This window comes from Micromys minutus (genome assembly GCF_963924665.1).
Source record: "Micromys minutus genome assembly, chromosome: 23".
Lineage (NCBI taxonomy): Eukaryota > Metazoa > Chordata > Mammalia > Rodentia > Muridae > Micromys > Micromys minutus.
The window spans coordinates 4,067,364-4,080,597 of NC_137958.1; the positions used below are offsets into that span (position 1 = coordinate 4,067,364).

At 42.0% G+C, this 13,234-nt stretch overlaps 1 protein-coding gene across 1 annotated transcript in view; it reads left to right on the forward strand.

Moving 5' to 3' along the window:
- LPIN2 (lipin 2) overlaps window positions 1-13,234 on the forward strand; it is a 68,876-nt gene that overhangs the window by 22,973 nt on the left and 32,669 nt on the right. Inside the window, exon 2 of the mRNA XM_080936132.1 lies at window positions 10,572-10,772. Within this exon, the coding sequence (XP_080792258.1) occupies window positions 10,581-10,772 (192 nt within the window). The 5' untranslated portion in view covers window positions 10,572-10,580. The remainder of the gene's footprint in view (window positions 1-10,571; window positions 10,773-13,234) is intronic.

Below are 13,234 nucleotides of genomic sequence, written 5' to 3' on the forward strand. Positions count from 1 at the left end.
TGAAGTCAACGAAATAAAAAATAATTTCTGAAATCTGTTAATCTAGTTGATTTTAGTTTTAAAGGTATAAGAGTGCTTATGCTGCCTCAGAAGATTTACTATATTCTGTATATTTGCTTCTAGGTCTGAGCTCACAGGTGTCCATACACAGACTTTTCACTTACTAGTAGCAGCATTAACCGAATATGAATGTCATAAGCTTCTGTGGGAGGCAATTTTATCTTGAAGTTTATTGTATAATATAAAGGGTATGTTCATATGCATTCCTGCACATTTGTCTTAAAGGTCAAAGGAGAGGATAGGGACATATTTATTTCTCTGGAATTTTTCTAAAGTCCACTTAGCATCACATACAGAGTAGGCTGCTCATGGTAAGAGAATTTCTTTGGTATCTTGCTACTGATGTTTTCCAAGGGAAGTCAGAGAGCCTTGCTTAGACTGCATTTTGTTAACAGTTCTCTCTGATGTCATTGATGTGCTGTGAATCACCACCCCACCCCAAGAAAATTTTCTGAATGGTTACTAGATTTGATATCTACTTAATAAGCTATAATGATTATCTAGGAGCTTGACTTTCGAACGAGCATGGGTGTGTACAGTAGAGAGTCCTGGCTTTTCAACTACCTAGAGCATCAGGCAGAAAATAAGAATAAGACTAAGACCAGAAGTCCTCAGTTTTCCAGACTACCGAGTTTGTTGAGGAAAGTGGATTTGGAGTCCTGTTTAATGTCTTCACTCCCCAGTAGTGCCCATGATGAGCTGAGCTCCGTGGCTTTCTTCCACCTCACTCCCCTTACTGAGGGGCAGCACTAGGTGTTTGCTAGCCCTGCAAAGATGCACGCATCTGAGGAAGTGTTCTAAAATACTTGGATGAAGTGTGCCCTGATAGAACCTCCCAGGCTGCCGACTTGGTCTTTCTTAAAGGAATTAGACACGACTCTAAAAGGGTCAAAATCTCACCCTTCTTAGGAAAGTGTTTATTTTATAACATTTATGTATTTTAACCCAATTCTGTCTGGGTTACAAAATTCACACAGGAGGAAAAGAAAACTATAGGCTCACATTCTAGAGTAAATAGCTTTTGTGTGTGATGTCATTTTTTACCTAATTGAGAGCAGGGCAACTTTTGTTAGTCTTCATTGTTTCATGTCTTATTGTAGAACTTTTCTCCTCTTCCTCAAATCTTATTTATGCTCCAGAGGACTTACCTAAATGTCCTATGTAAGGCATCAGTTCTGTTGGTGATATTTTATAAGGCTAGCATCTTAGCTCTGTGATGAAATCCTGTTTGTTACTGGTGCCTTTGGTAGACTGCCTTAGCATTAGCTGCTATTCATCTGGAAGGGAGCTTACCTAGCAGTGTGTATGTAAGTATCTGTAAGAGTGGTGGCTCCTAGGCTCAAGAGGCCTAAGCAGAAGACTGCCTGGGTTTTATGTTAAAACTGTCTCAAAATGAAAAACAAAATAGAGGTTTAAAAAAAAAAAAAGGTCCACCTAAAGTGAACCCCAGGAAGGGAGAGTTGTGTAATCTCAGAAGTGTTATTACATGCACAAATTGACCAGCAAACAGTGGAACTCCATCTAGGTCAAGGGGTACAAGAACTGGAATTGTAGAGGTCATCTGTCACTTTATATTCTCTTACCTGCTAACAAATCACAGTACCACAGCTCATAAAGGCTGACTGACGTCCACTCATGAAATTAAAACTATATTGGGAAAAAAACAAAACAATTCCTTCCAGGACAGTGAAGCAGGGGAGTGGGGGAGCAGGAAGTGAAGCAGGGGAGTGGGGAAGCAGGAAGTGAAGCAGGGGAGTGGGGGAGCAGGAAGTGAAGCAGGGGAGTGGGGGAGCAGGAAGTGAAGCCAGGGAGTAGGGAAGCAGGAAGTGAAGCCAGGGAGTGGGGAAGCAGGAAGTGAAGCAGGGGAGTAGGGAAGCAGGAAGTGAAGCAGGGGAGTGGGGGAGCAGGAAGTGAAGCAGGGGAGTGGGGGAGCAGGAAGTGAAGCAGGGGAGTGGGGGAGGCAGGAAGTGAAGCCAGGGAGTGGGGAAGCAGGAAGTGAAGCAGGGGAGTGGGGAAGCAGGAAGTGAAGCAGGGGAGTGGGGGAGCAGGAAGTGAAGCAGGGGAGTGGGGGAGCAGGAAGTGAAGCAGGGGAGTGGGGGGGCAGGAAGTGAAGCCAGGGAGTGGGGAAGCAGGAAGTAAAGCAGGGGAGTGGGGGGGCAGGAAGTGAAGCCAGGGAGTGGGGAAGCAGGAAGTAAAGCAGGGGAGTGGGGAGGCAGGAAGTGAAGCAGGGGAGTGGGGGGGCAGGAAGTGAAGCAGGGGAGTGGGGGGGCAGGAAGTGAAGCAGGGGAGTGGGGGGGCAGGAAGTGAAGCAGGGGAGTGGGGGGGCAGGAAGTGTCCCCTTCAATGTTGGGAACTGAAAGCTTGCCTCTAGTCATCAATTTGAAATAAAATGACATTTTAAAGTCAATCATTTGAGGACTTCGGAAATACTGTACTTGTAATTAGGTTGTATGCTGGTCCTAGGGATGCCTCGAGGGCTTCTGATGTGAGCCAGAGAGAGAACACGGGACATGGAATCCCTGCTAAGCCCTGCTGTACCTTTCCTTACATACAATAGACTGAAGCAGTAGGGAGCCCAGGAATTGGTTTGTTTTAACATGCACGCATGTGTGTGTGCATACACACTTTCTATTTTAGAATTCCCCCTCTCTGTTTTCCATGTCCTTAGTCAGTCTCTTCCAACCTTACTCTTCCTGTTTCATGGCCTTCACGTTTCAGTAAGTACTGATCAGACATGCTGTGTCCTTAATTTTGGTTTGCTTGGTATCATCTCACAATTAGATTGGGGTTTTGTGTTTTTGACAAAATACTACAGAAGCAATGAATCCGTTTGAATGAATCACCTCTTGATTATTTGATTATGGTAGTGTCTGTAGGTCCCGCACTGTAAAACTACCGATTTCCCTTTTGTGTAGAAGTGTGGCTTGGCTACCTATAGTCACCAGAGACGGTTTAGGTGGTTCTGCTTCCCCTTAACCGTGGTTTTAAAATACAACTGGGCCAGCTAAACAAACAACAAACTCAGAATTGTACTAAAATCAATTGTTTTAACTCTTAAGTGCAGCTTTCTTTCTAAAGAAGATATTGTTCTATCAGACTTATTGATAACAAAGTTCTTAACCTTGAGAATGTCTCTGAACTTGGCCCTGCAAGTGTTAATAGCTGCTTCATTAGTAGATGTGCTATGATACTCTGTAAACCACAGTTGTATTCATGTGACCCATTGCTACCTGAGCTTTACCATGTTACCATCAGATGCTGGGAAAGACCTTCAGCCCAGAGAGTTCATACGGTTGAACAGTGCTCAGCCTCAGCGTCACTGGGCTGCAGGATTGAACTAAGGCTCTTTTAAAGGGGGTGAGAGAGGGCAAGAAAAGGGAAGAGGGGAAGATAGATGAGGGTTAACATATCTTTCCCTGGGCCTACAACCTACATGAATATTAGACTCTTTAACAGTCAAAGGACAGCTCCAGCCTGGGTACAGTGTAATCTTTATGTTGTAAGTACAGAGAAAGTGCTGATTCTGAAAGTCATAGTAACTCTTAGAGGTCAGTGCATAAGTAGAAAGAACCTGCAGCAAAGGTTGCTTCAAAGGAAATTGTATATTGTACTACCAGTGTATTTAATAGTCATCCTTGGGGTAGACAGTGGGGTTTCCATAGCAACCTAGTTCTAAACCTGAGTGGCTTTATTGGAAGCCAAAGGGTCAGACTTCTGTGTTTATTTTAGAGACCTTGAAGTTATTAATGATCACTAACTATCAAAATAGACTAATTGTATAGTTATCACATTGTAAGGAGAAGGTTTAAGGCTGGGAGTGTGGGAGGAAAGTTGAAAACTTGATCTAACTTTATATCTAAGTCTACTTGGTAATAAAAGGCCTGTGTTTAATGTATTGCTAGTATGTGAGGACTCATGGCCTTTTGTGGGTTCTGTCATATTTAGGGGTGGGGTTGAAGACAGGGTTTCCCTGTGTAGCCCTGGCTGTCCTGGAACTCACTTTGTAGACTAGGCCAGCCTCAAATGCAAAGAGATCCCCTTGCTTCTGCCTTCCAAATGCTGGGGCTAAAGGTGTGTGCCCCCATGCCTCATCAGTATCTTTTTCCTCTTCCTCCTCTTTCTCTTCCTCTTCCTTCTTCCTCTTTTTTCCTCTTCCTTCCTCCTTCTCTTCCTTTTTCTTGATTTATTTTATTTATGTGAGTACCCTGTTGGCTTTCTTCAGATACACCAGAAGGGGACATTAGATCCCGTTACAGATGGTTGTGAGCCACCATGTGGTGGCTGGGAATTGAACTTGGAACCTCTGGAAGAGCAGTGCTCCTGACTGCTGAGCCATCTCTCCCCCAGACCTTGAGATTTCTTTGTACATCTATCTCTGAAAGTTCTTAAAAGACAGTGGCATACCAGGAGATGTGACTGGGCCTGTCTTTGTGGAACTGCTTGACTTGAAGTAAGAGGCCCTGGTTTTAATACTTAAAACAGTCCATAGCATATGCCTTGTCTAATACTGAGGGCCAAATGCTCATCTGGAAAGGTGAAATTAGAGAGCCACGGTTCACGAGTGACTCGTTAAGGATGTCTGAGGAGATAAAACTATGTGCTTTGGCCAGCAGTGCACATCTCACAGTACATTAAGTAGTAAAACAGAGAACTGCCATTTTGAAAGTAATCTGAGAAGTGCTTTCTTTTTAACAGGAAACTCCCCTGAGCACACTGAAGATGTCTTGAAAAGAGTAGTTGCAAAAAACAAAGTTTGGAACTATATCTAAACAGTGGTTGCAGTTCCTACTCCTAAGTATTTAACCAAATAAAATTCTAAAGCTTTATCTTTTAATTGTTGAGAACTAGGAACACTCAGGGTTAAAGGGTAAACTAGAATACATTTATATCACAGAATAATAATAATATAGAGCACTTTTATATCACAACCCAAACTACCAGCTGGACATGTGATGTTGCCTTTAATCCCAGCATGCAAGAGGCAGACAGATGCCTCTTTTCTACATAGTAAGTTTGAGGCCAACCAAGGCGACATAGTGAGTGATCTTGTCTCTAAAAATTAACCAAAACACAACAACAACAACAACAAACAAAAATGCACTAATACATATAACACTTTAAAAAAAATCCTAGACGCATTGTGCTAAATACAAGAAATCTTTGCATATTGCATGATCCTGTTTGTATAAACTCAGGAGACTAGGGACAGAAAGTAAGTAGTTAGAGGAGGAGAGATTCCACAGAGGGGCATGGGGGTGGCTGGAGGAGGGGCAATCTGATTGTTCTGTATCTTGATGACTATGATTATATACATGCTTACTTAAAATACACAGGATCCTAACACCTGACACACTCTCCCGGCCTCTGTGCACCTTCATGCAGGCATATGTACACATTTAAATAAACACACCTTTTTAAAAAGCATATATAAGTATATGCTATGAAAAAGAGAATTTTATTGTTTGTAAAGTCTATTTTGTATAGCTATTTGAAATCTTAAAATTTTATTTCAGAAAAGAGCCAATATAAACATTTAGCTAAAACTTTTCCTATGTAGGTGATCATTCCATAGGTTGATATCATAATAGTTTGATAGCTTTCGAAATCTTAAAACTCATTACATTTCCTAGTAATTTTTTTTTATATTTCTTCTTATTTGTCAGCCAATAAATGTTCTCTGTACACAACTCACTTCATATATTGGACATGAAGCCTGGGCATATTTTATTTGAGAGATAAGAACTAAATCATTGGGAAACTTGATTATAAGACATTGTCCTGCAGTTAGGAATGAGAGAAATGGGGTGAAAATATTACTTCATTATATGGTGCTATGGTAGCATCAAACAGGTACAGGCGCGTCAGTCTTGTGGTGGGCATTAGGGGAAGAAGTTGATACTCCCTGTCCTATTTCTGCTTGCCATGGTAGAATCTGCTCGTTATTTTGAAATTAAATATTCTGAATATGGCTACTGAAGAAAATACCCTGGTACGTTGTTGAATGTTAAGACTGTAGCTCAAACATCCTTGAACCTTGCTGTATTGACTGTTTTGTGTGTGTGTGTGTGTGTGTGTGTGTGTGTGTGTGTCTCCTGCTGTCTCACTGAGTAACTGTCTGTAGTCTGGGATGATCACTTGTCACCTAACTACCCATACTGGCTCCCACAGGAACTTCCGTTTGAAATCAGCAGACTCTTGTCTGCAGTTTTTTGCTGGGCCATGGATGTCGTTTGTTCACATGGGTGTGTTTTGAGACTTAACTTTCGGAGGTGAGTGTTTGTCATTGTCTAATAAATCCATGCAGGTTTATCCCAGGGAGGCTGTTGCCAGTGTCTGGGGAAAAGTGTTTAGTTTCTGTTGTATGAGCATCACTTTTAGGATTTTGAGTTGACTGGTACTGGTATCTAAAATGCGTGTCTGTGTGTGTGTGTGTGTGTGTGTGTGTGTGTGTGTGTGTGTACACAAGTTAGGGGGGCACTTTCACAGGTTTGCAGGTGTCTTGTATCCTCACATGGGAAGGTAAAGGGATCCTGGCTCTTAATTTTATCTTTATATAGGACACCAGTGAGGGTGGGGCACTTCTGTTCACTCTCATGATCTTGTCTACACCGACTGTGTCTAAAGGCTCTCTCCAAATACCTTCACGTTAGCATTAGGGCTTCAGTGTATGGAGTGGTGGGGGTAGGAGGCACAGAAATATCCACCCTATAACATCACCAAGTATCTGAAGCTTCAGGGGGGTTTTATTTCTTAAAATATTTAGAGGCCAGGCATGGTGGTGCACATCTTTGATGGGTATTTGTGAGTTTGAATCTAGTGGAGTATACAAAGTAAGTTTCATCCAGGACAGCCAAGATTATACCATAAAATCCCGTCTCAGAATAAGGTCTATATTGGGGTAAGTGGGCTCTCTGAGACTTACTGCTATTAGGTTTCCTGTGTAGTCAGCAGGTTCTTGAGGTCATTTCTGGGGTTAGGACCTGGTACGATCCTGGTCTCCATATACTTTTGTTTTTGTATCCTACAAAATTTAAACCCAAAGGACTTTATACTTTTTATACCCAAGAGAAGACAGGTTTCTTAACAGCCTGTATTTTTCTACATTTAGCAACTAAATTTACACAATGGATTTTCATGTATAACGGCATCTCTGAACCACAGTAATTAAAATCATCCTGAATAGATGTTGTTATACTTAATTATGGATTGTGTGCTCTAGTTGATGTAAGTTTGTTACACATTTAGAACATGGTTGTTTATGGCTGAATATAGATGTTTAAAAGGGGTCATTTTTCAGTTTCTTTTTAAAGGTCTATACTGTATAATTTGTAGAAAAATTGTAACAGCATTCATTTTATCATTACCACCATTGGTCAGTCATATAATACTGACTCTGTGCTGTTTAATGTGGTGCAGCAGATAGAACAGCGTGTTGTAAGTGTGTGTAACTTAGGAGGACAGAATAGTTGGGTGGCAAAGAAACATTGGTAAAAGAAGTGATGAGTTGAACTACCTCCAAATGAATTTCAATTTAGTTCTGGTTTTGTAGATAATGACCACAGAGGGAACAAAGATCTGCATTTCCTTCCCTTCTTAGTGAGATGAGGACTCTTTGAGGCCATAGACGGGCACTCGAGGGGCAAAGCAGTACATGAAAAGATGTTCAGCATTGTTAGCTATTAAAGAAGTCCAAATTTTTGTAAAGTATCTTGACTAAGTAAACAGTAATGCCTCATTGTGTGCAGATACCGGAATTCCACCTTGTAGATGCTGATGGTGGGAAGATAAAATGGTAGAGCAGTTCTGGAAAGCAGTGGGTTCTAAAACAGCCAAGCCTGTAGTAGTTTGCAGCTGAAGAGTTGCACTCAGTTGTGTACACACTGTGCTTGTGGATACTTAGAACTGTGGCTTTATTTGTAATAGCCAGAAACTGCAGATACTTGTCCTTCATCAAGTAAAGAGGTTTGGGGCATTTTGTTTTGTTTTTAATGGTAACGCTATACCATGAAATACTGTGTGTAGCAATAAAGTAGAATGACTTCATTGATACAGCCATCTGGATAAGTCTCCAGAAAAATATGAAGGAAAGAAGGCAGTCCTAAAAGGCTACATACTTCATGGTGCCGTTTATATGACTTCCTTTCTAAAATAGCAGACATTTCAGAAATAGAGAGCATATTAATGTTGCCAGGGACTGGGGAGGAGAAGGCAATAGAGGAATGTGTGTGACTGTATGGGGCAGCAGGATCCTTGTGCTGACGGTGGTGTTCACCAACCCCATCCGGTGAGAACCTCGTTCTCACCAACCCTGTCCCCCCAGACAGAGTTTCTTTTTTATAGCCCGCTGTCCTGGAACTCACTTCGTAGACCATGCTAGCTTCAAAGTCAGAAATTATGTTCTGGTCCTTACCTGAGACAATGCCGACATCCTGCTTGTGATACTTTGCTGGTGCATCCCAAGTACAGGACACTCAGTTGAGTGGACAGTCAGAGGATTTTGGGGTCAGCCTTATTTTTGCTTGGAGCTCTGAAGGTCTACACTAATCACAGTAGAAAGATGAGTTTACTTTAGTTTATTTGGTGTTTTAGAGGTAGGACCTCATGCAGTCTAGGCTGTCCCTGAACTCATGATCCAGAAATGTTCATTTTTAAAACACATAATGAGCCAGGTATGGTGGCATTCAGGAGGCAGAGGCAAGTGGATCTCTGAGTCAAGGCCAGTAGGGTCCTCACAGTGAATTCCAGGCCAGCCAGGGCTACGTAGTAAGAAGAGATCCATGAGTGTTCTGATGGAATAGAGTTTCTGCTGTACCCAGTATAATAATAACTCTTAGCTGTTTATTGGTTTTAGCTTGCTTATTTGTAGTTCATTTGATAGTTCCTTTCTTTATTCAAGAAATTGTTATTTTCAGGTATAGTAGCACACACCTGTAATTCCAGTATTTGAGAGACTAAAATTGTCTTGAGTTCTAGGTCATCTTGGCCACAAAGAAACCTTGGAGAGAAAGATTGGCCAGGTGTGGTGGCACCTTTAATCCAGCATCCAGAAGGCAGGGGTGGGCAGATCCCTCTGAGCTCAGAAGCATCTTAGTCTACATCTTGATTTTCTGACCAGTCAAAACTGCAGTGTGAGACTCTGTCTCAAAATATAAAAATTTCAAAAAATAAGTATTTGATGTGTGCTTGCTTAGTCTGGCCTTGCATTCAAAGCCAAAGGAACCATCCTCATTCTAAAAACCAAAGCAACCTATTTATAATTGTTTCATAATTATAATGTCTTTTCTTTATAATTATGACATCTCTCCACCTTAGGGGATTGTAGTAAGTTTGGCTGCTTGTGTACATTGCTCGAAGCAAACTCTTTGGTGTGTACAAATGCCCAGGGGATACTCAGGGTTGTGTGCTTCAGGCTGCCAAGCAGCTAGACCCTAGTTACAGTCATCTCTGTGTAGACTGTTGAGTGGTGGAATCTTTCCTGCCTTAGGCACGGCCCCTCTCTGGAGGGTAGGCTCTTATGTGCTGATGGGACCTGGTAGGGCTCCTTCATTTTTTAGGGGATCGGCATTTTGTCCCTGTTCCACCTAGAACTCACCTGACAACACAGAAATGTCTCTCTAGAACTTTGAGCTGAGGGCAACCGGAGCTGGTTTAGAGAGGCCACTCTGCGTATTAATAGTTTGGACTCATTACTCCTAGAGTCCAATAAAAACTGACTTCTGGATTAGCCTAGAACTGGAGGGTTCCTCCTGATTCTGCACCATAGATTTGGCTTTAACATGACATCACGGTGTCTGCTGAGTGACAGTGTGTTCAACTGCTGGAATGAGATGTGACAGCCTGAGGACTAAAGGCTTTGTTTGGTGTGGGTTGGGTTTTTCAGTGGAAGAGTTGGAGTAAGGGGTTAAGCCTGGTTTAGATGTTCCTCCTCTCCTTTGAAATGTAGAGCTCTGGTGATCTTGGTTTGAGTAGTGAGTTGAAGTTGAGAAACAAAAACCTCTTTTGTGCTCTGAACATTGTGGGACACAAGCATTATGTTATGTTGAGGTTCTGAAGCAGTGTTAACATGTGTTAGTCCTGGGGCAGCTCACTACAGTTGGCTTGACACAGCATGTATCTGAACCATAACATCTCAAATGTCAGTGCTATCCCTTGTTTCTCTATAATGAATCTCAAGTTTCTTCTGGTGATGATCCCCGGGCCCTGTGTGCTTGGCTGCTGTGGTCAGAATGGTGCAGACCGCCTTGGCAGGAGTGTGCTGTGGCAATCGGTTCTTTAGGTGGAGTTGAGAAGACAGTTGACCCCACCCTGGGGTGTGAAAGGAAATGGAACTTCCGTAGCCTCAGGCCCCACTTAGAGGCACTTTCCAGTCTGAGACATCTGTCCTCTTGTAGCCCGGATGGCAGGGGAGTAATGGGCTCCAAATAGCAGATGAGAGTGGCTTGTTCAGTCAAACTCTTTGTCATTGCTGTTGGTTGTCACTTTTAGTGCTGACATCGTTTATTTTCTTACAGTCTCAAACCATGAATTATGTGGGCCAGCTGGCTGGGCAGGTGCTCGTCACCGTGAAGGAGCTCTACAAGGGCATTAACCAAGCCACGCTGTCTGGGTGCATCGATGTGGTTGTGGTGCGGCAGCAGGACGGCTCCTACCAGTGCTCACCTTTTCACGTGCGCTTTGGGAAGCTGGGCGTCCTGAGGTCCAAGGAGAAAGTGGTGAGTGCACCGTCGCCATGGTGACCTGGCTCCTTAATTTTTCTTTTCGTTTTTAAACTTGCATGCTATTGAAGGTAAGAAACCAACTTTTTAAGTACTGCTTTTGAAGTGGCTTCTAAATTCAAAAGACTCTTACAGAAAGTTTCTCCAAATGAAAAAGAAACTGAAATTATGAAAAAAAAAACCTCAGAATAAAACTGAAGCTAGTTACAAACAAGGAAGTTGGGCTTCTTTTGAAAAAGATTTTACTTTACTTAATTCAGCACTTTAAAATAGTGTAGGGCCAGTGAGTAAAGGCTCTTGCCGTCAATCCTGATGACCCAACAACCCCTGAGTCCCACATGGTGGAACAAGAGAAAGTACTCAAAAGTCATCCAGTGAATCCTGCTACATGTACCCTGTGGCTCATGAGCACTCTTTAAGCCCTCAATAATAATAATAGTAATAGTAATAGTAATAATAAAGAGGAGCTCTAAAAATAAAGAAATGCAGGCTGGAGATAATAGCTTGGTCAATAAAATATTTGCATAGCATGCACAAAGCCTATCTAGGTGCTGAGGGTGTAGAGACAAAGACCAGAAGGACAGGATAATTCTCAGCTCAGCTACATAGAAAATGTGAGGAAATCTATCATTTATTGGTTGATTGATTGGTAGGTAGATACATACACATGTGTATAATATTATTGTACTGATTATGAGTAGGTAGACTAAGCTGATGTAATCAAGTGTAGATTATATTTATTTAAAATAAATAAGTGCCCCAATTGAATGTTTGTATTTTTCCTCTTTTGCTCATAATGATGGTGGGGGGTATTTGGGTGTTTTTAAAATTATCCTTTTCCTCAAGTGTTGGGCAATTGAATTGTATATGTGGTAAGTTTTAAAACTGAGTTAATGATAAAACTTGGTAGAACATGTATTTGGCAACTTTTTACTTCTACATTATCTAATGTCAGCAACTCTTAAGATTTTGGAGCCCTATTGGAAGGAGTGACTGTCCACTTGGCAGCATGGGTGGAAGTGTGTGTTCTAAAGGACCAGCATGCAAAGTTGAGCACTTTTTGCTGGTGTGTTTTGGATATGTATCTCCCTCTGCTTAGGCTTTAGGTTTTTGAAATGGAAAGAAAATGGGTTTCCCAAAACCAGACTTTTTTTTTTCTTTCTGAAAAATCATCTTTTTTGGGTGTTATAAAATATTTCCCACTGAATTTTTCAGACTAGCCTTTGCTTGATCCCATTAGAAAGCAAAAGCAGCTACAGTTTGACCTTTACCCGGCAGCTTCTACTCTAGGGCAGTGTTGTCCAGCCACAGGCATATTTGTTTTCTTTGTGTGTGTGTGTGTTTTTTTTTTTTTTTTTTTTTTTTTTTGTAGTGACACTGTTAGCACTTTCATATTAGAGATGTTTCTTGATAGATGTTCAAGGATCTGTTTGTAAAATTTCTTTTGGGGGTCTTCCCAGAAGTTCTCCCCCACCACACCATACCCTCCTCCTTCATTCCCTGGAAGCAGGTTTCTAACTGATAGCTTGAGTCAGGCGTTTAGCCTTTCAGAGGGAGCTGCAGCAGATGTGTGCAGACAGGCACTTGTGCTCTGCGTGAGGAGGAGCTGCAGCGGATTTGTGTATTCTCTGTGCACTTTGTAATTAGAGACATTTTTTCTTTGTTTCTGTTCCCTCCTTTATATCCCAGAATCTCAGGAGATATATTTGAGAAGAAATTTGTCCATTTGATTTACCAAAACACAGCCTTCTTATGAGAGTAAAACTTAAGCTATATCTATTTTAGGATACACTGGTAATTTACACTAACCTCTTGTCTCAAGCCTTTTGGATTAGGGTAAAGTATTCATTGATTTTTAAATTAAGATCTCACCTGAGCACCTGAGAAGTGAACCTGAAACCATAGCCACCTTAGACTACTATTTAGAGAGGCGGCTATTTCCCAGGATGTGCTCATGCTTGATGGAAGACCAGTACTCCTGTAACATCCAGTAACGCAGGGTTTCACAAAATCAGTATCATGATTATTTATTGAAGTAAATACTCAAGTGTTGTTTGGAACTGTCCCCAATATGGGTGACAAAAGTCCAACCCTCCCACTGCTATAAGCAGAAAAGCTTGTGAAGCCAAACCCCAGGGGCTTCTAGTCATTGCTGGTTTAGGAAGATTTTAAAGGCAGTGCCAGGATTCTGGTTCCCCACCTCAGTTCCGCCTCTGATTGAGTTCTTCCTCATGCCACACAGCAGGTGCTGCCAAGCTCAGACCAGCAGCTTGGCAAGCACAGGCGAGAGAGACACTGCCTTTAGAAGTGTTGGGTTCATGCCTGGATCACCTAGTCACTGCAGCTAGAATGGAACACGTCCATTGGGCTGAATTAAACAGAAGCCTCGCCTTCGCCAGAATCCACCTGAAATGTACAGCCTGAAATAAGGATGTACAGATCTCCAGAAGATAGCAGAT